The sequence below is a fragment of the Rutilus rutilus genome (genome assembly GCF_951802725.1).
Source record: "Rutilus rutilus genome assembly, chromosome: 22".
In the NCBI taxonomy this organism is placed as follows: Eukaryota; Metazoa; Chordata; class Actinopteri; order Cypriniformes; family Leuciscidae; genus Rutilus; species Rutilus rutilus.
This window is the reverse complement of record NC_140227.1, coordinates 23,820,347-23,843,891: the sequence shown is the minus strand read 5'-3', so window position 1 is coordinate 23,843,891 and position 23,545 is coordinate 23,820,347. Positions and strand designations below refer to the sequence as shown.

General features: G+C 38.1%; 1 protein-coding gene across 8 annotated transcripts in view; it reads left to right on the top strand.

The window, feature by feature from the left end:
- Positions 1-5,363: 5,363 nt before the first annotated feature.
- The window catches only part of slc8a1a (solute carrier family 8 member 1a), a 51,263-nt gene continuing 33,081 nt past the window's right edge, over positions 5,364-23,545 (top strand). For 7 of the 8 annotated variants that reach the window (XM_084394892.1, XM_084394889.1, XM_084394888.1 and 4 more), the window contains exons 1-2: positions 9,324-9,620; positions 12,173-14,030. In XM_084394892.1, the coding sequence (XP_084251018.1) occupies positions 12,211-14,030 (1,820 nt within the window). In that variant the 5' untranslated portion in view covers positions 9,324-9,620; positions 12,173-12,210. Of the gene's footprint in view, positions 5,588-9,323; positions 9,621-12,172; positions 14,031-23,545 lie in introns of those variants that run through there. The other variant, XM_084394886.1, reaches the window with a different exon arrangement.

Genomic DNA, 23,545 nt, shown 5'->3' with positions numbered 1-23,545 from the left:
TTTTGAAACTGTGGTTAAAAATAGTTGATCTAGTGGAACTTCAACGAGGATAAGACTCAAGATGTGTCCCAAGCTTTAATCAAACATGTGGACCTTTTCTGGCTGGTACATTAGTAGATGATAGGAATATTTTTAATCAAAGGAACACTGTTCATTGCATTTTACATCAACACTAACAGGAAAGAATGTAATGCTGGATGTCAAAAAACACATTCACGGCTGTTGACTGAAATATTAATATGTGTCACAGATGTAATCTGAGTATTCAGTTTTGATTTGTTTCATGAAATCTCTGTTTAGTATCGAGAGATAGCAAACGGTCTCTGACTCACCTCAGTATTTGTTGGCAAGAAGCACATGAGTTTTTCAGCCTTAGGGGCCTTTCCATTCAAGAATCATGTCAGTTTTTATTTAAAAAAAAACATCATAAATTCTTTATTGAGAAATGTAAATAAAATGCTGATTTTGGATGTTTTGTTTTTATTATTATGACCTTCAGGTCAATGTTATCTTGTATGTGCTCTAAATGACGATACACAGAGCTATGGACCTTTTTACAGTTTCACAACAGATTCAGAGGATGAAAACGCCCAATTTTTTATGTTTTACATTTCTGTTTTGTTTTATTCAAACAAAGCCTCTAATTCAAATTTAACATGTCTGTTTGGGCTCTCGTGGACTCCAAGTCCATTTTATACAGTATACTTGTAACGGTCATCAGCTGGAGTGCCCTTGAGAGCCACCTGAGGGCACTCTACATCAGACTATCTTTATTCACTCATAACTACATTTCCCATAATTCACTCATCATCCCTGATTATCACATTCACCTGTGTCTCATTATATTGTTTAGTTCACTCCATATAAGCCTGGTTCACCTTATCGTTCCCTGCGAAGTCTTGTACGTTATTCCACTGCATTTCTGAGCGTTTCCTTTGTTGTCGTTGTTCCTGGTTCTTGATCTCTGCCCGTGTCCTGGTTTTCCTGTTCCTGCCTCACCCTCTGGATTTGTCTGTTTGTTTGGATTGCCTGCCTGTGTATGACCTTTGCCTGGATTCTGATAACGGTTTTGGTTTACCTTAATAAACTGCATTTGGATCCTCAACCTTCATGTCTCGGAGCAGTTCATAACAATACTGCATACTTAAAGGCTCTAAAATAAACCACTGCACTGAAATGCTCACCAAGGCTGCATTTATTTGATAAAAATTACAGTAAAAACTATAATATTGTGAGATATTATTACAAATTAAAAAACTGTTTTCTATTGTAATATATTTTAAAATGCCATTTATTGCAGAGTTTGTTTAGTATATTTTTTAAAGTGTATTTTTATTAACCATAGCCATAGGAAATGTTTAATTTCTCAGTCTACAATGTAAAAAAGGCCTCAGAGTGTCAACCTCATAGCAACCCAACTGCTCAGCAATATCTCTGAGCACCAAATATAACAATGAATGATGAGGTCATTTTGATGTTGAGATGTGTAAGTGAAGGAGTGTTCATGCTAGAAAGATTAAGATGTGCACCTGTTATTTTCCTCTGCTTTAAAAGCAGGAAGAGGATGGCTACTAAAAATGAAAGATAACCCAACAAACGACCATTGGTTGAGCAAAGGGTAAACAAGTTGAAAGAGACTGTACTAGTTTTGAATGAGATTGTTAGATACTGGCAACTCTGTTTTGTGGTTTGAAACAATAAAGTCTATTCTTTTGACACGTGGAGATTTTTCTTTGTTGTTTATTCTGATTTGTTTTAGTGTATTTCTACAATGCTGTTTTGCCAGGAACATATTCAACACAGGGATAAAGCTTCAGTAATATCACAATGGGTTTAGTTCAGAGGAACTCAAATAAAGTGAAAAATAAGAGGTTAATTAAAAAAAATATCACAACAGAACATTTTCCAACCGAAATTCAGACAGTTTTCTGTGTCTGAGATTATGCAAATATTATTCTTACCAAATGTATCTGTGAAATATCTTTCCGCTGGTCATCTTCTCACAAATCCTCTCGGTTACACAACTCTATGTTCCTTTGAATCTCAGATGATTCCTCGTCCACCACCCAAATGTACAGCTGCAGTTTCTGTCATTTTAGACCACTGGTGAAGAATTTAAATCTTCTACACTCGTTTTGTGAGAAGTAAGAGTGACATAAAAGAGATTATCACATATAAGTGACCCATTTCATTAGACAAGCCACCATTTGGAAATATTACTGTCTACACCACACACCATACACAAAGGTGGACAGTAACAGAGTACATTTACTTGAGTACTGTACTTAAGTACACTTTTTGAGTATACTGTACTTTATTTAAAATTTTTAAAGTAACTTTTAACTTTAACTTCACTACATTTGAAAGACAAATTTTGTTCTTTTTACTCCACAACATTTATGTCAAGGTCCTTGAGTAGAAAGTAGTAAGGTCAGTCAGGGGTTGCATTTTGGTCGGAAATGAAAGTCGGGTTGACGTCAAAACCTAACGTCGTTTTGACGTCAGACGTACATATGTTGGATTTTGGTTGGAAAGGAAAGTCGGGCTGATGTTAGAACCCGACTGATGTTGGTTTCTGACGTCAACCCGATTTTCATTTTCAACCACAATACAACGTCTGTCCAACGTTGGAGATGAACGTCAATCTGACGTTGGATTCTGACATCTGACATTTTCATTTTCAACATTGGGTTTGGTCTTCTAAATGCGAATTTTGTCATTGTTTTGGAGCTATAGATATAGATATAGACAACAGTGTCGGTAACATATTGTCAGCTTATTCATACTAAAAGCCAAAAATCTTTATATAGGGCACTATTTGAGGGAACAGCCATTTGGGTGCACTTATTCAATCTCACATTCAGTCCCACTACTGGAACTGTGTTCTAGAAATAAATTTGATATCGATATGAGGGTAGGCAGGCATAGATTCAGAGGCATAAAACTGTAAGTATTACATACAACAATGCAACAATAATAAAACAATGCATTGACATTTACTTTTGATACTTAAGTACTTATAAAAACGAGTACTTCTGTACTTTCACTTAAGTAAGGTTTCACTTAAGTTGTGTACTTTATCCACCTCTGCTCATACTTTACAGGATTTTATCTATGCTTCACTTCAAGTTTCAGGATGGAAGTTCACTTATGTAACACAAACATCATATAAAGACACTTTAACTGGAACAGAAATGGATGAGACAATCATTGCAGCCCTTTATGCCGGCGATGACCGCGTCAGCCGCTGACTACAGGAAGGATAATACTTAATCTAACAAACTTCAAAGTTTTTTAATGACTCATGAGATGATGATTCATTACTGCTGTTTTCAACAAACTTGAAGAAAGATCCCATAATCACAGTTTTAATGGGTTTTGTCAGCTGAGTTAATCTCAGATTAAGGGTCTATGGTCGCTATGGTGTCATACAAGCTAAATCATATGACTTTGCAAGTTAGTCCCTTCATATGTTCTTATACTGTACATGAGAATATGTAGGATATGACATAGCAGGACTGGGCATCATGAATCATAAAATGCAGTAAATAAAGCACAGGGTACCTTCAGGCAGTTTGAAATGGACCTCTGACAACTGCACTGCTGGAAAACAGTCACACATATCACATGACTACAGAGCTATGGATAAATCACGTCAAATTGCTGGCAGAGCATAATCTGATGTGGCGTCAACATTTATAAAGAGCTTTTATAAGTTCTTCCATATCACTGACTTCATTGAGTCTTTGTTGACATAGAGGCAAGGCCAGTGTCTTTTTTTTTGGGGGGGGGGGGGGGGGGGGGTTGTTTTAATGGTTTTCCACAATGTCAAAAAAGTTCATTTACCTTGCAAAGTTGCAAAACTTTTTTTTTTACCACACAATTTATTTAAACATCATTAAAAGTCATGTTGTCCTTTAATAATGTCAAAATGTAAATAAATGTCATAGAGGAGAACAATTTACTGAATTCAAAATGTCAGCAATTAAGTCGTGATAAAATTAGCAACAAAGTACTTGCCTAAGTGCACTTTATCACTTGATTATGATAAAGGGCAGGAATAGCATTAAAGACACTGACAAAATCCCTTAACAAATTCAAAACCAGAGAATATATGAAGTCGATGCTTTTCCTGCATTTGTGGCATACTGAAATGTAACCATTGCTCTGTTGATGTTTATAGGATGTTGCATTTTAGCCAAATACGGTCATGATTCATGGGCTTGCAAGTACATGTGCTTTTTATGTGCCCTTCTCATAGAGCCCAGTTAGACAGATGTCAAAATGCAATACGTCTAAAGCGGCCAAAAGTGTTATATCACTTTGCCCTTATGCAACTAAACTCATGCCACAGCACGTTGGATGTAAATGCACTGATTTGGAGGCAGGATGTATATATAAATACCAAATTTAGCGATGGTAATAATGACTTGGTTACACTTTATTTCTATGCTCCACTTTAGACATTCTACTAAGTAACTACATGTCAATTCTCATTAGACTGTTAGGTTAGGGTTAGATGTTAGGGTTAGTGTTAGTGTTAATAAATTGACATGTAGTTGTAAAGTTAAGAATGTCTGTTGGAGGGGCATCAAAATAAAAACTTACTTTTTTAAGTTAAACCAATAATACTTTTTTTTACAGCAAAGTTACTTATACTGTAGTTAGTAGAATGTCTAAAGTGGACCATCGAAATAAAGGGCAACCAATGACTTTTGCAGGAAGCCGAGCTCTGTCTCATTTCATAATGTATTTGCCTCTTGCCTCCAGTATGTGAGCTTCATCTGCTCTCATTCCAACTGAAGGATGTAGGGTTATTATAGTTAACTAAAACTAAAACCTAGTTACTTGAAATAAAATACACTTTAACTGAAAAAAATAAAAAATAAAATCAATTTAACATTTTATTTCAGCTAGTTGACAAGGCAACATTTCTCATTTTTATTTAGTTTCATTTAAACAATTTTTTTTATAAAAACTATTGAGTTAATTAAAAAAACAAAACTAAATATGAGATTTAAATGAAAAGAGAAAATATGTAATAAAAACTAATAATAAAAACTGCATAGAATCTCAATGATACTAAAATAACACTGAATGTAAGCCAGCTCTAAACCTTTCAGGATGTCTCACGGGATCACAAGATGTCACGACTGGGGTCCTGGGAACTGTGGAAAATCACCAGGAGTGCTTCTTACGTCCTCAGCGCATTCCTGCCTTCGTTGCAAACGCACACACACTCGCTCACAGACACACACAGTATGGCCACACACACAGGGGGAGAATAAAGCTACCTGCCAGCGGAGCCCCTTTATCTTGCACGTGTCTGTTAAGGACAAGAAGCTGGCAGATAGCAGAGCTTCACAGACAGGGTAGCAAGTGACAGGCTCCGAGCACAGCCTTGTATGGAAGTGGCTGAGGGAGAGGAGAACGATAAGCAACAACCCAACTATGCTGTCCATGTTTAGAGGCGCTCACTGGGCCCACCAGGCCAGAAACAATGCCCGTTTCTGTTAAATTTAGACAGGTTATCGGCCACCGCTCCTCTCCCTAGACAGTCTCTCACAGCACCACAGGGAATACGGAGGTGAGTCCATATATTGATTGCTTCAGGGATCTCTAGGTAGGCAGAGTTGCATTCTAAGCCATTATTTTATTGGATGAATGACTTATTAGATGGCTTAACGACCGTTAAGGTGACATCATTTGCATGAATTAATAAGTTTCTCTATCTTGGCATCATTTGCAGTGGGATCATAATTGTTTATTTTGATTGTTGCTGTGTGAAATGTTCTAAATGATCAAATTTCTGAATGCTTATGCTACGTCATTAAGTAAACAACTGTTTTAACAACAAAAAAGGAACCAGATATTTTCTGATGCCATTAATATTACATTTCTTGTAGAATTATTTGAAAAAAATCATTTTTGCTTATTACTTGGAAGCAAAATTCAACTTAACAGTTGCCAAGTGCTAAATAAGAGTAAAATCTGCCTTTTTGTAAATAAAATGTTACTTGCAAGCTGGCCGTATAGCTTTATTTGGAACTGGAATATAATGCGTGGTTTGGATCAAATTATAAGATGATAATCTGATGCTCACTAATGTAAATCAGGTGTCTTTTAACAAGTTTTATTTCAATGGAAAATGTACCTTCAGAGGTTTATCAAGGATGCCTAAAGAAAATTAGTTTCTCCAGAATTTGATTAGCCTCCAAAAATGAAAATATGAGGAATAGAATCTGAAGATATGGTATAGTTTTACCAAGAAATTGAAATATTAACCAGTTGTCTTTTAAAAAAACTTACAGGGATAACCATTTGTGGTTCCTTTTTTAACCTGCTTGGAAGTTATATTGTTTTAGCGGTGACAATGTTTTTATGGTGTGAGTCGAACTTCATTCGAGCTGATTTTCCATTTAAGGGCCAGCGAGTTGCTTAGCCAAGGCAAACAGAGGAAAAGTGAGTGAGAAAGGAAAAAAAACAGCACAATGCATCATCATCCCAGCTAATGTTTAGATTCAAGGAATTTCTGCCAAAACTTACTCTCAAACTTTGAGCCCATAAATAGCTCATGCCAGTTCTGACCTCATGTCAATGAAGTGAGAGAGTTAGGAAAAGTCTAGCTCTTCCAAGACATGACTATAATACATTGACAGACTGCCCATGAGCAAGTGACAACATACTGTTGCTTATTTATTTATTTGTTTTACGGTGGACAGGTTTTGTTTGCCAGGAGGTCAGGCATAAGATTCGGGTATGCCCGTGGAACCGCAAGCACAAATAGTCATCTTACGTAGAGAATAACACACCTCACTGAGTCAACGGTGAGCTCACTCCGTCTCAAGGCCTCCCCTCCTTATTTCACAGCTGTGGAGCTATAGGTGAAAGCAGCCCACAACAGCAAAAAGCCTCAAGATGTAAAGTTCACGGCAAGCTGCATTCGGACATTTTGTGTTTCCTTCTGCGTAGGACACATTTTGAGGCTGAAAGACCATGTGAAATGCAGAGTAATCATTTTATTGGCATCTTTCTGTATAGCCTACATGTAATGAATTGTTCTCATGTAGACTTCTGGGAAATGCTATTTAGGTAAAGCTTTTAAGTTGGCATGAAATGGAAGTTGCGATAGTCTTTTCTTCACTACTGTATATAATAGGCTACTAAAATTATAATACTAAGATAACCTAATATATTTACTGAATTTCACACTTTGTGATTGGATGTGAATTGTGAAACATTACTTATTAAGATAATCTTTACTCATGATCTTTACTCCATTTTCTATACTGATTTTTTTGAGAAAATGAATTAAAGCATTGTAAAATGTGTTAAATGGAGCTAATAATGCTATAGTCTTACAAACACTGCAAAAGTCCTTAAAAATAAGAATTGTCCAATTTGATTTTATGGTGACTTAAAATAAAATGGATTCATATAACACATGCATGTCATAGAGGTTCAAATTCATACTGATCCAGCTGGTATACATCAATTATCTTTTTCACTTAGACACTTTGGATGATGCAGGATGTTATTTATTTATTTCCCATCTCTTGCATGTGTGCATTTACCCAAAATGTAATCATAAGTCAACTCCCAAAAACAATTACACACAGATCACACTGTGTACAAGTACGCAAGACAACCTCTACTATACATGCATATATTTGCATTTCCATTGCTTTGCGTCTGCATTGTTTCTGTCTAGGGAGCCATCGGCAAGGCACAATAAGAAACATGATTCAAATTAATGGAGGCCCTTCAGGTCATATTGGTCTAACGCAGGGAGACACATCACGACAGAGATCACGTCACTGGCAAATCTGACCTGATGGCATGGCATAACACTGACTCAAGTTAGGGCACAAACGTGTATTTTCCGCAGTAGTTAAGTGACAAACACAGACAAGGAGCTGCATAGCATGGTTAAGTACTAGTCTACATTTCTGTTGAATGCACATGCATCCCAAAATAAATATTGTAGCCTTGAAAATGCACAATGATTAATATGATTAATAAAATACAGAAATTATTTATATATAATAGGCTACAAAAATGTATAATACTAAGATAACCTAATATATTTACAGAATTTGACACTTTGTGATTGGATGTGAAAGTTTACTTGATTATTAAGATAATCTTTAGGCTAGGCTACTCATGATTTTATTTACTGCTCCATTTTCTTTACTGATTTTTTGAGAAAATGAATTAAAGCATTGTAAAATGTGTTAAATGGAGCTAAGAGTGCTAGAGTCAATTGTTCAATTTTCTCTATAGGCTATTGGTAGCAAGTAGGCCTCGTTTTTTTGTTTCTTGAATAGGCCTACATCAAGTTAAACTAAATGAAAGATAAGTGTTTCCTTGGCAGCTATAACTGAATTTTAATAAAAACACTGACGTTTCAAATTTGGTGTTTCACTCCACTTGTAGGCCAATGTGACGTGTTTATAGCTTCGGAGTCAAATCGGAGTGAATGCGGAGCAGAAAGGGGAATTATGTGGAGCGAGCAAGCGGTTGCTTTGGAAGTCGAGCACCGGCGTTTTCTCTCAAGAACGGAAGTTTGTTTGTGCTTTTGAAAATCACCGCGTCCACGGTTTCTCTAGCGAAATGACATGAAGGTTTACTCGTAAATAACCGCGTTTGAGTGTTCTTTTTCGCCATTATCGCTCGGGGCGGGCTTTCATTCAGGGAGCGGCAAATTTAAACCTCGGAGGATCGACCAAAAAGCTTTGTGTGAGACACGGGAAATATTCGCCAATGGCTTAACAACTAAACCAGAAAAAACGCCTTAGAAACTCTCTATACCTTAGCAACCGCCTTCAACGCCCTAGTGACCGCCTACAATACCATAGCAACCGTATAGCAACGCCCTTTCAGGACATTCACTGTTCTTTCTTCAGAAAATGTGAAATTATACATTTATCACATAAAATGTTGGTTAAGCAAGTTTTTTTATTTTTTTATTGTAGGCCTAATTATTTATAAAATGTTGATTTAATTTGATAGGTAGCCTAATGCTCAGTAGGCTAGGCTATAATTATTTAAATATAGAATTTATGTTAGCCTAATTAATCAACTAGAATGTTAAAATATGCCATCAGAAAGGTAAACATGCCTCTAAAAATCACATCAATGGGATAAATGTTACTTTTTAATGGAAAATATAATTTCTGACTTATCTTTTATAGATAGAGTAGCCTAGTATTGAGTTGTGTGTGCTCTCAGTGTGTTATCAGCTCATGGGGGTCTGGCACGAAGCCACTGCACTTTCCAGCCATCCGAACACAGTCTCCCCTCCTCCGGTCAGAAATGCGAATCTGTACGGAAATCGGAAAATATGCTTGCAGCACTAGGAAAAGTAGCCTACAACTCTCCTCCGCACTCTCTCCATCTGCAGCTCTAAATGAATCGCGTGTCTCACACACAGCTCTCGTTACCGGAATGATTCAACTCCTGGAGGATGAGAGTGAACGGTCGCGGTACTTTGCAAATGAACGCTGTCTATAAACGGTCCGGTTGACTGAGGTTGTTTAGCCGGAATCTCCGAGCGTCACTACCACAGCTGTATCTACATGTGGCGGCTTTCACATCTCCACAGCATTTCGTTTTAAAAGGTACATCTTAATGTATTTTGGACTTTACTATGTTTACAATTTTTCAGACTGTCTGCAGGTGTATGTAAATATAGGGGAGACCGGGGATGGTTGTAACAGTTTTGACCTTTCTGTCTATATCTTGTAGTACTTTGAAGTCAGTGTGTTCAAAATGTGATCCAAACTAGTTACAAGTGTCTGCTATTAAATGACATAGCTATTATCTTTGCAACACAAACAGAAAATGCATGGTTTAGTTTCAAACACGAGGAGTGAAATGTTACAATTCACCCCATAGTCTGGGTTAGTTGTAACATACCCTGGGGTGAGATGTAACATTATGATATCCACCGGGGTGATATGTAACATAATGAAATAAGGATTTTGACAAAAAAATTATTTTGAAAGGTTTTTATTCAACACTGACTTTTCAATATAACTGATGTGTGTGTGTCACTCTTCGATATAACTGATGTGTGTGTGTCACTCTTAGTCTCAGTGTGTTTGTCACTCTCAGTCATAGTAATTGACCATTATAAATTGATAAAATTATAATAAATAATAAATAAAATAATAATAAATTGAATTGAAATTAAATTTTAAATTTTAAATAATAATAATTAATAAAAATGAACACTTGAACAGTGTGTGTGTGTGTGTGTGTGTGTGTGTGCGCGCATGTGTGTGTGTGTGTGTGTGTGTGTGTGTGTGTGTGTGTGTGTGTGACTCTGTTGTTACTCTGTCATAGTAATTGACCATAATAAATTGAACTTGAACACTTGAACATTCTATTTGTGTAAGCATAGTTGTTACTGTCAGTCTATAGTATTGGCCATAATAAAATTTAATGTTTCATTGTTGTTACAACTAACCCAGAGTCTTGTTGTTACAACTAACCCAGAGTCATGTAGCCATGAACTAGCTCACCTTACAGCTAACAGGCAAAACATTAGCACTAACAACTTGCATGGAAAATATCTACACAGACACACAATAAACATAATAAAAGTTTGATGAGTTTAACTACAAAGCAGAAATTCCCATAACAAAAACAAAAAAAGTAAAAAAAGTAACTTTCTTATCTCAAAATTGTTTTTTCCACTCTAACATGTGCTGTGTGTGCCACAGGGCTCTACTTTATCACATGTGGAATAAGAACTAAACTGAGCGTGTGCGAAGTGAATCAGGTGATTTGTAACTAGTTCCTGATTGGACAGATTGGAATTGTTACAACTGACCCGTGTTACAACCATCCCCGGTCTCCCCTAGTGAATGTATTTGCCATGGATTTTTGTAGCCTATTATGGGTGAATAGGGAGAATGTAAATTCATTGTAATTGCTTTTTATTTTATTGAGAGAACAGAGTTGAGATGCAAATGTCTTGAGCATTTAGTTCAAACCCAGTTAATCAGATATTTTGCACATCTTTCCATTCAGAAACCCTCCTCTATTTACTAAAGCTCTTTCCGCAAGTCTATTGCACATTTATGACATGAAAACCCTGTTCCTTTTTTGTTGTTATTTACTGTCTGAAAAAAATAACCAGCCTAAGATGGTGTACTGGTTTGAGATGGTCCCACATCCTGGCCAAGCTGGTGTTCAGGTGGTTTACCAGTCTGACCTAAAAATTGCATAATAGCCAACAGATCATCTTGACCAGGCTCGGTGACGTTTTCTTTCAGTGGGGTTATTATAAGATAAAAGATTAATTTGCATATAATGATAAAAAAAATCATTTATTTAAAAATTGAATAATGTGTTTCTATTTGACGCAAAACAGCTGTTGTATAAATGTGTGTGTTGTTTGAATGATTCTGGTATGCAACTTAATATCTGCCTGGCTACACCATTATCAACCAGGTCATCAACTTTAGAATAATTAATTAATTAACAGACACTCTTTTCTTACTACTCTTTTAAATTTCACAAAAGGAAGAGTACAGGCCACAGGTAATCTCAGCTGCACTGATATTCAGTTTAAGCACAACTGTGAATACCTTCAGACAGTTTTGTAATATATTTCAGACAAAAATGTACCTATTAGTTTGTATATTTCTTCTCCACCAAAGAAAACGGTTAGATTAAACATTCGTGTCACCAAGCAGCTTGCAGTCTAAAAAACGGTCTGGAACATATAAGTGGAGTTGAGTGACAACGGTTACACTCCCCCGCTCAACACTTTCTGCAATCACTCTTGGCCAACTCTTTTTCAGGTTTTCCATTTCCTCGCTGTGTTTTCCTCTTTCCGAGCACATGGAGCTAGAGAAAACACTGATGTTCTGATTTTAAAACAAAAAACGTTTCTTGCTCCAAGCAAACTCCACTTAAACTCAGCATTGCTTGACTCAGACTCAGGTCTGGGATGTTGTGAAAAAGGACAAGCATGTATACAAATGTTGAAACTTCCCAGTGCCGTTACTGTAAACTGTAAATATCAGCTCTCTCTAAACGTTACTCGGCCAATCAAATTTGAGCATCAGAACAAACTGTTGTTTCGTTTCTTGAATTCTGGTCAACCATTTTGCTGTTGTGTCATTCTTAACAATTCTCCACACTTTTTTTCCCCTCACAGGCTACGGGAGAGCAGGAACAATATACCTCATTAGGAACATGGGCCAATCTGGGACTTCATACTGTTTTTCTGTCGCTCTAAACCTCATCATCTTCCTCTTAGTTTTCTCTAATGAGCTTATGCCAGCTACTGCAGGCGGCTCTAAAACAAGCTTAGATGTAGATACTTCTCCTAACGAAACCTCTTCACACGATGCATGTGGTGGTAGTTTTGAGTGCAAAGAGGGAGTGATCTTGCCAATGTGGATGCCAAACAACCCGTCTTTTGGGGATAAGTTGGCCAGAGCCACTGTGTACTTTGTTGGTTTGTTCTACATGTTCCTGGGGGTATCCATCATTGCAGACCGCTTTATGGCTTCCATTGAGGTCATCACATCCCAGGAGAAAGAGATCACCATCAAGAAGCCAAATGGAGAAACCACAACCACTACTGTTCGTATTTGGAATGAAACCGTCTCGAATCTTACTCTCATGGCTCTGGGTTCATCAGCCCCAGAAATTCTGCTCTCCGTGGTAGAAGTGTGTGGACACAACTTTAACGCAGGCGAGCTAGGCCCAAACACCATTGTTGGAAGTGCAGCTTTTAATATGTTTGTCATCATCGGCCTCTGTGTCTCTGTGATACCAGAAGGAGAGCATCGGAAGGTCAAGCATCTGCGGGTGTTTTTTGTCACCGCCACTTGGAGTATCTTTGCATATACGTGGCTTTACCTGATCTTGGCGGTGATTTCCCCAGGTATCGTGGAAGTCTGGGAGGGACTGCTTACTCTTTTTTTCTTTCCAATTTGTGTCCTTTTTGCTTGGGTTGCAGACCGCAGACTTCTTTTCTACAAGTATGTATACAAACGTTACAGAGTCGGAAAACAAAGGGGGATGATCATCGAGACCGAAGGTGAGCCGGAGCTCCAGTCAAAGGCGGATATCGAAATGGACGGTGGGATGCTTAACTCTCACGGCGAGGAGTTCTTAGATGGAACGGTGGATATTGAAGATAAAGACATGGATGAGGATGAGGCCAGAAGAGAAATGGTAAGGATATTGAAGGAACTGAAACAGAAACATCCGGAAAAAGAGATGGAGCAGCTGGTTGAGCTCGCCAACTACCACGTCCTCAGCCAGCAGCAGAAGAGTCGTGCTTTCTATCGCTGCCAGGCCACTAGACTTATGACTGGTGCGGGTAATATACTAAAAAAACATGCTGCGGACCAAGCCAGAAAAGCACTTGGCATCCATGAACTTCGTTCAGAAGTCTCAGATAATGATATTTCGTCCAAGATTTTTTTTGACCCTGGCACATATCAGTGTCTTGAGAACTGCGGAACTGTGGCTTTGAATGTAGTACGACGTGGCGGCGACTTAACTAGCACTGTTTCGGTGGAGTACCGTACTGAGGACGGCACTGCCAATGCAGGGTCTGATTACCAGTTCACAGAGGGTGTTATATTCTTCAAACCAGGTGAAACTGAAAAGGAGATAAGAGTGGACATCATTGACGATGACATTTTTGAAGAAGACGAACACTTCCTGGTCCATCTCAGCAACGTCAAAGTCATTTCTGAAGGAACCGACAATGGGAACCCAGGCGCCAATCATGTGGACACATTAGCTGGTCTTGGCCTTCCTTCAACAGCTACTGTGACTATCTTTGATGATGATCATGCTGGCATCTTCACATTTGAGGAACCAATGGTTCATGTCAGTGAAAGCATTGGTACGATGGAGGTGAAGGTGGCACGTACCTCTGGAGCCCGTGGAGTAGTGGTAATACCCTATAAAACAACTGAAGGCACAGCAAAAGGTGGAGGAGAGGACTTTGAAGATACTCATGGTGTCTTGGAGTTCCAGAACGATGAGATTTCGTAAGTGCATTTTTTTTCTTTTACTATTCAGTTAGAATGTATTGCATTGTTGTGCAAAATGGCAGACAATATCATGGATGGCAGTTCTTATTTAACAATTCAAAAGGGGAATCAACATAATCTTGTATAGTCGAAAACCCTAGTTAGTGTTCAACAATAAGGATGGCACACTTGCCTTGAGTCAATTTTGGGCCAGGTGACCGAACTGTCACTTGTCCTATTGGATTAGCTCTATCTCTTGCATTTTTAAATTGTGTAAATGGATTTTATGGCTTCCAAAGTTAAACATTTGGTTTTCTGTGACATATGGAGATGATTGTAAATTCTGCTTGTCCGATTTTTAAACGTCAAATAGGTAGGCTACATTATCTGGCTGATGGTATTTTTTTGCTGCCTTGGTGTTTCCTGTATAATTATAAACTGTATAATTTCTAGCTATTATTATAAATTTTCTATGTAAAGAAAATGTAACATTTTATGGCCTGACCACATGCTGAAAAAATCTTTACTGTTGAGCCCTAAATAGTGTAGTTAAAAATGATAAATTCATCAAAGTCTCCAAGTCATCCAGATGATTTTATCTCCTCAGTCTTTGTTCTTTATTTGCCCACAATATGTTTCCTCCCTTGATATATCTGTTGGCTGTAAGTTTTTTTTCTTCCTTTGCAGCCCTCCTTTTGCTTTCTTTTCACACTCTCATTTCCCACAAGCTGTGCTCACTCTTATGTTTCAATTTTGCTCAGTTTATTTCAGAATCTCACATTAATAAATAGTTTTTTATACAGCGTCTACTCCCAAATCTCCCAGTACTGCTTAAACAGTGGCTTTGACATTGTTGTACCCATTGTATTCGGCAAAAGTGTGATTTAAGGAAGTACATTGATATGATCTGATTTACTGTGTAAATCATTATTTTATCAAGTCCCAGCAGTTGCACTCATTTCCACCTCAAATTTGGGCCTAATGTTCTTACAGTGGCATGCAAAACTATTTAGCGGGTTCAGAAGAGAGTAAGAGATACTTTTATTGCTTGAGGTGATTAAGTTCCTCCCATAACAGACCTTTGACACACAATAAAGGCTTTGACAAATGTGGTCCTTGAAGTCTGAACTGAATGAAAAAGCATCTGGTTTGGAGTGAATGAGCTAAGTAGAAGCTTTCCACAAGTCGGATCTGCTTAATCTGTGTAGAGGCATGCCACAGAATGTCTTGGATTTCCAGAACTGCTCATTTGGGTGACTAATTACATTTCCATAACCGTTGCAATGCTCAACATGAGCTTGAGCTCCATCGCTAGGGCTTCTGGCAGAGAACAGGCTCTCCTCACCAATCTCGTCCTCTTCTGACACTTCTGGCACTCAGCCTCAGATCATTTATTGGTATGATCACATACTTGACAAGGTGGCCCGAACCCCAGATATTTTCCATGACAGGGAGGATATAATGATAACAGATTTACTCAGTCAAAGATAAACAGCCCTGAATTTGCTCCAAGATCTTGAAATGGAAAAGCTCCCTTACTTGTGCTTATTTTAAGCTGATTAATGGGAAGACATGAACAAATGTAAACAGAGTTGAACGCATTGCTTTGAAGTAAGCAACCTACACCACGCTGATCTGGCTATACCTACAGATGGAGTACCATATTTGGGCATCTCGACTCTGGATCCTGGATCCTATTTGGAGACAACTGGATGATTTTATATGGTGCTACGTCGAATCAGTGTCCTTTACTCGTAATATAGATGTAATCAACCATTTGGATTCTTTTGCAAAAGGAAAGTCTGGCAATAAAATAAATGATTTGCTTTTAGAGGTTAAAACAGGCCAGCTGAAAAATGTTAATTTAGTACATCCCATTTTGGAAGCCAAAAAATCATATCATAGATTTGGCACTAAGGATGTCAATAAAGAAGTGAGATGAATTAGGACCCTAAGACATCTCAGTGTTGGTAGTCAATTTATTTGTGTACACTGAAGTAGCCTTGTTCCCAGACAGCTACATAGCGTCAGCCCAGATCTGGCCCACATGTGGTATGCGTTGAATCCACATGTACCAGATGTGGCCCGGATCTGGGCCGACACTATGTTGCTGTCTGGGTTTTCTCTTACTTGCTTTGGTTATCATTAGAGTAAATGATGGCCTCTAATCACCTGAGCACAAACCAGTCTTAAAAACACTAGAATTTAGCACTATATACACTAGTTTGAATTTGGATCCCTGTTAATGATGTATTAGCATTGAGTGTTTCTTCCTGATGGGGGGCTGTCAAAGACATGAGCAATCCATCTGTGTCCTCTTAGGGTTTTGTCATGCAGAGTAATGAATAAGTTTTAAATGTTAATCTGGCTGCACTTTAGGGCTATGTCCTTGTTTAGTAGCATAGTAGTGTAGTTTTTTTTTTTTTTTTTTTACATTTCCTCAATACGCAGAGTAACAAGCAAGAATTAGTGTATTGCCAATGATCTTGTTAAAAGAGAAAGAATGAAATTTAGACATGGGAAAAGGGGGGAACAGTGGAAAAGACAAAGAACACCGAAATAGAATGTTAGGCATGTTTATCTTGGCTTATGCGAGACTGGACTTCACATTACATGGAGGGAACAAAATCTCTAGGGGGAGGGAATTTCCATCAATACTAGTTGAAAAATTCCGTATAGTATTTACATTCGTGTAGGGCAGGCTCTCAAAATAGTCAGAAAAACACTACAAGTATTTTGAAATCCCCCAAGATATTTTTCTTTATTCACAGGTAGAGATTGTTTTGAATTTGTTAGTTTTTTGATTGGCTAAAAAAGTCTATTGATCGATTCTATTTCCCCCCTGTCTACTGCCTTTCACATATTTCGATTTTTTTTACTGAGCTCAAGGCTGTTACATATATTTCCGTGATGTCTGTCAGGTAATAAGGATTTTTAAAGTGTGGCCTTCCCTGCAAACGCTTCCAGCATCTTTAGGTCATTAAATTTTACAGTCAAATGCTTAGTTAGGGTCTTCAATAAGACACTGCGACATGACCTTTGTTAGAAGGACACACTATGTCCATGTGCCCTCATGCACAGTTGCCAGAGTTCTTGCCTCTGCCTCCGGCTAATTAGATGACTCGTTCAGTGGTCATGTGACACTGACAGTGAACCTTGGGCAGTGCATCTCATATGAGCACTCTGAAACAAAGTGAAAAAAAATGTACTGTCCGCAACACTGCTGATTTAATATAAAGGCACCGTTTCGACCCTGCTGGGTCTTCTTCAGGCAAATCACTCTGAAACAAAGACACGTGGGTGTCCAATCTTTTATTATGTTCAATTAACTTACTTAATTGAGGTAAACTTTTTCATGCAATTAAATTAAGCCTTATAGACAAATTTTTTTACTAATTACTTATGGATTTTGTAGTCTTGTACAAACTTAAATAGATTTAGCTGACTAGATGCAATGAAAATTACATAATGCTTCTCTGATAATATCATTATTCATCTTGGTACATTTTCCCCCCTGTTATACAAGAATAAATGGTGTGTGTGGTTTCTGTACATCCAGTTATGGTCAAAAAACTACTCACTGTGTCCCAATGTGAATGGATTAGATAAACACACAAAAAATTATTGCATGATGTCATTGCCAATTGTGTTACATTAGCTTATTTTAGTTAACTAAACTGAACAAGGCACAGAATCCTTTTTTGAGACTAGGTTTCTCGCTTTTTATTGGTCTCAAGAACTATGTCCTGATTCTAGAAGAGAAGGAAAGATGCTCCCGGGTTTATCGTTATGTTTTTGGAGCTTGTCCTTCCTCCCCCCCAAGTCGAGGAGGAGAGGGCACACTTCTGTCGCTAGAGTTTTCTGCCAGCTTAGAGCTGCACAGACAAACAGGCTGTCAGTTGATTTCATGTGACTCGTTGCACAAGGCAAAGATAGAGTCAGCCTCAGTGCACCATTAAATCACTGCTCCCATCTCTGCTGGGAATATTAATCATATTAGTAGCCCCTTTTGGCCAGTTATTATCTTATGATCATCTATGACTAATTCAGATTATTTACAGAGGTTTCCGTGCCTGCCGAACGCTTGTGACTTTGTGTTGTACGTGTGTTTTCGAATTTTCATTAGGAGATCAGCCTTTTTTTCTGAAACATCTTGATGATATAGGTTTACAATAAAGCCTTTTAAATATGAGGCTTACATGGGGAAGTACAGTAGAGGTCGGGTTGTGTAGCTTTACATAACGTGATAGTCATGGCATTAATGCATTAAATGTTTATGACACCGTACTGGCGAGAATGCTCTTCCACTTAGGGGAGGTCATGAAAATTTTATTAAATATGGAAAATGTGCTTTTTTTTCTGGTTTGATGACATGAATCAGCAGAGCCATCCACCATCAGAATAACCCTCGGTGTCCCTTAAAGGCGAGTTTGTTCTTAAAGGATTTTGGTGAATCTCTGAGCATTACTTCTGCCTGTTTAGTTTAGTTTAGTTCATTCGTGATGAAAGCTGTACATATTGAGTGATGGTGATTGTTGGACAGAGAAAGTATTGTGTTTATGTTCACAAACCATTACTCAAAATTAAAGGTGCAATAGGTGATTTTCTTCAGAATTCTTTTTTTGTTATGCTGGTTGAAAGTCTTCTCATATCCTGACAGCAATCACTATGTTAAAGGGTAACTCTCGCCAAAATGCAATCTAGGGTCTTTTTGTTAATCTACCCGAGGCAAACTTTTGTTTAAAAGCATAATTAGAAACGGCACTTTTAAGTTTGACTGTATTTTCATTTTCGGTCAAATTGCCTTTTGAATGGGAGTGCTTAGGGCACTTCTATGATAGCATCAAAAATCGCTATTTTTAAAACACTAAGAAGGCTCGACACAACATTAAACTTGCTCGAAGTATCACCAGGGACTCTACACATGAACTTGAGCACTGAGAACATTGTTTGTGTGCACAGAGTTTGCTAAAAAGAAAGATTTTGAACAACTCACTGTAGCTTCACCCATTTGGACAGTCAAAAATAGTCGATCTCTGAATGCAACGTAACAGGGAGGAGAGTAAAGATGGAAAGCTCCTAAAGCTTAGTCCCATATAAATTCACAGACAATTTGTTGTTTTGTCGTTAGTAAAAATCAATATTGACCTTGTATTTGAAAAAGGATCCTCATATAAGAAACAATACTAAAATTCAGAGTCAGTTCATTCGTATTCGGAGACCGACAAAATGCCGGCGGACACAGTTACAGTGAGTTGTTCAAAATCTTTCTTTTTAGTAAACTCTGTGTACACAAACAATGTTCTCAATGCTCAGGTTCATGTGTAGAGCCCCTGGTGATACTTCGAGCAAAGTTTTATGTTGTGTCGAGCCTTCTTAGTGTTTTAAAAATAGTGATTTTTGATGCAATCATAGAAGTGTCCCAAGCACTTCCATTCAAAAGGCAATTTGACCGAAAACGAAAAAACGGTCAAACTTAAAAGTGGAGTTTCCATTCTAATTATGCTTTTAAACGAAAGATTGCCTCGGGTAGATTAACAAAAAGACCCTAGGTTGCATTTTGGCGAGAGTTTCCCTTTAAGCGGTCTAAATGTATTTTTATTCATATCTATATATCTGTGGGAGGTGTAGGACTATAAAATGTTCCTTCAATCATTGCATTCGGTCCGAATGAAATGATGGAATGTGTTCCCTGTCAGTTTACGTGTGTTTGCGTACCACTGCGCAACCTGTTCACGCAGACATGATACGTCATCAGCGTTCACGTATGCTGTGCAGACAAACAGCAACAACCTAACTTTCCTTCTGACAACTACAAGTGGCACTGGCAAAGTTTAAGAGATACTGTAAAGTTTCTCACCGGTGAATGACACATAATGTAATAACGTTGTCTCTGGTCGTCTAGCTTCTGGTCTGTGCGCGTTCATGTGTTTTGGAGGAGGCCTGGCTTTGGACGGCGATTTGCAGGGAGGGTGGGATCGTATGCTTTCAATGCTAGCAGGCTAAAGTTAGCATTTCCCAGATCACCTATTGCACCTTTAAGATTTTTTTGTCACTACACTACAAGGCGCTATATAAAATAAACGCATTATTATTATTACTACATAACATGTAGCACATACTTTGCGCTCCCCTTTAGTGTTTTTTTTTAAACTGCTTATGCTAATAATGATAGTGACATGCAGCAATAAATCTGATTGGCCTCTTCAGTGGATCCTGTCTTTGAAAAGTAGGAATTTTTATTAAATTTTATTTCGTTTTTCGGCTTATTTAAAAAAATAAAACATAAATCTGCAATATTTACCAAGAATTCATTACAAAAATACACACAGTGCATATATTTGTAATTAACAGCAGACTGATTGCAGCCAGGCTGCTATATACAGTGGGGAGAACAAGTATTTGATACACTAGAAGTAGAAGTCTGTAATTTTTATCACAGGTACTCTTCAACTGTGAGTGACGGAATCTAAAACAAAAATCCAGAAAATCACATTGTATGATATTTAAGTAATTAATTCACATTTTATTGCATGACATAAGTATTTGATACATCAGAAAAGCAGAACTTAATATTTGGTACAGAATCCTTTGTTTGCAATTACAGAGATCATACGTTTCCTGTAGTTCTTGACCAGGTTTGCACACACTGCAGCAGGGATTTTGGCCCACTCCTCCATACAGACCTTCTCCAGATCCTTCAGGTTTCAGGGCTGTCGCTGGGCAATACGGACTTTCAGCTCCCTCCAAAGATTTTCTATTGGGTTCAGGCCTGGAGACTGGCTAGGCCACTCCAGGACCTTGAGATGCTTCTTACGGAGCCACTCCTTCGTTGCCCTGGCTGTGTGTTTCGGGTCGTTGTCATGCTGGAAGACCCAGCCACGACCCATCTTCAATGCTCTTACTGAGGGAAGGAGGTTGTTGGCCAAGATCTTGCGATACATGGCCCCCTCCATCCTCCCCTCAATACGGTGCAGTCGTTCTGTCCCCTTTGCAGAAAAGCATCCCCAAAGAATGATGTTTCCACCTCCATGCTTCACGGTTGGGATGGTGTTCTTGGGGTTGTACTCATCCTTCCTCTTCTTCCAAACACGGCGAGTGGAGTTCAGACCAAAAAGCTCTATTTTTGTCTCATCAGACCACATGACCTTCTCCCATTCCTCCTCTGGATCATCCAGATGGTCATTGGCAAACTTCAGACGGGCCTGGACATGTGCTGGCTTGAGCTGGGGGACCTTGCGTGCGCTGCAGGATTTTAATCCATGACGGCATAGTGTGTTACTAATGGTTTTCTTTGAGACTGTGGTCGCAGCTCTCTTCAGGTCATTGACCAGGTCCTGCCGTGTAGTTCTGGGCTGATCCCTCACCTTCCTCATGATCATTGATGCCCCACGAGGTGAGCTCTTGCATGGTGCTCCAGACCGAGGTAGATTGACCGTCATCTTGAACTTCTTCCATTTTCTAATAATTGTGCCAACAGTTGTTGCCTTCTCACCAAGCTGCTTGCCTATTGTCCTGTAGCCCATCCCAGCCTTGTGCAGGTCTACAATTTTATCCCTGATGTCCTTACACAGCTCTCTGGTCTTGGCCATTGTGGAGAGGTTGGAGTCTGTTTGATTGAGTGTGTGGACAGGTGTCTTTTATACAGGTAACGAGTTCAAACAGGTGTAGTTAATACAGGTAATGAGTGGAGAACAGGAGGGCTTCTTAAAGAAAAAAGAACAGGTCTGGGAGAGCCGGAATTCTTACTGGTTGGTAGGTGATCAAATACTTATGTCATGCAATAAAATGCAAATTAATTATTTAAAAATCATACAATGTGATTTTCTGGATTTTTGCCTTTTTCTGGAGTGTACCTATGATAAAAATTACAGACCTCTACATGCTTTGTAAGTAGGAAAACCTGCAAAATCGGCAGTGTATCAAATACTTGTTCTCCCCACTGTATATCACTCTATCACTATTCCCCTTCACGTATGATAACAAATATGGTACTTAAAATTAGAGCTGTGGAAAATCTCTGCAGAATTTCATGGTGAGGAGTCGAAGAGAATGTTAACAGTTATTTGGCCCACATTCATTCAGCTATGTTGTTGTCGGCATAGAACATTTTTTGGGTCTGAAAATGATTTTCCTGACAGGTTATGGTTCAGTTATTCTTATTGTCAGACCAGCTTTCAACCTGAAAAATGACTTCAAGAGGTTCCATACATGCTTTCAACCTACTCCCCCCCCCCCCCCCCCCCCCCATCTCTCTCTCTCTTCAATCTCTCTCACTATAAGGTTCTCCTCTTTTTCCCCCATACTTATTTGAACACTTGCATAAACTCCATGATGTATTTTCCATGACTTCAGCCTAACAGCAACACGAGGGCAGGCAGGAAGATGGGAAATATCCTCCTACAAACCATGGAAAAATGGATCACAATGACAGACAGCTATGTTTTCTTGCATGTTTTACTGTAGAGAGGAGAAACTGGCTAAAATTAAATATATATGGAAGGAGAGGAGAACTCCGATCCGCCGTAACCTTTATTTCATTGCGTGCAGAGGCCTGGATCTGCTCTCTGGCTCTGAGATATATGTCCTAGAAGCTTCACACAGCAAATCAAATGGCACCCACACAGCGTTGGGGAGTAACAGACTAAAAGTAGCAATGCTAATGTAGCGAACTACGTTTTCATTAGTGTGAATGTAGCTCAGTTGTTTTTAAATCAGTGTAGCTTTTCCAGTTTAGCCAAGCTCCTTTTTCCAGTGAGTGGTGTAGTTGTATGAAACGCTACATCGTTGTCACATTATATTGCGCAGACAGCTTTATAGCCAAGTGAACTGACGCAAATGCACACTCCTGTCCTCCATCTCATGTAGCGTTCCTTTCAGTGAATCATTTTTTTATTCATTGATTTCTTTAAATAATTTTGTTTAAAAAGTGGCCATTTTTTTTAATGCAGCCGTAGTTTTTCAAAATTGGATAGTTTTATTTAGTGCAAACATATTCAAGTTCATTCATTTGAGAGAACTCTTGAACTGTTTATCATTAATATTATACCAAAATATTTTGTTTACTGCTGTTCATCACTGTTTTCTACTCTTATGCTCATCAAGCCTGCATTTATTTGATTTATTTGAATTAAAATATTTTCTATTTTAACATACTTTAAAATATAATTTATTTCTGTGATGCAAAGCTGAATTTTCATCAGCCATCACTCCAGTCTTCAGTGTCACATGATCCTTCAGAAATCACTGATATATTATATTATATGCTGATTTATTATCAATGTTAGAAACAGTTGTGATGCAGAGACATATGTAAGATTGCAAATTTTTTTTTTAAATTGTCTTCCAATAAAACTTACTTGACAAAGAAACAGTTGTGATGCTTAATATTTTTTTATAACCTTTGATACTTTTTTCAGGATCCTTTAATGAAAACAAAACAAAACAAAACAAAACAAAAAAACAGCATTTAGTTAAAATATAAATCTTTTGTAACAATACACTACTGTTCAAAAGTTTGGGGTCCGTCATTT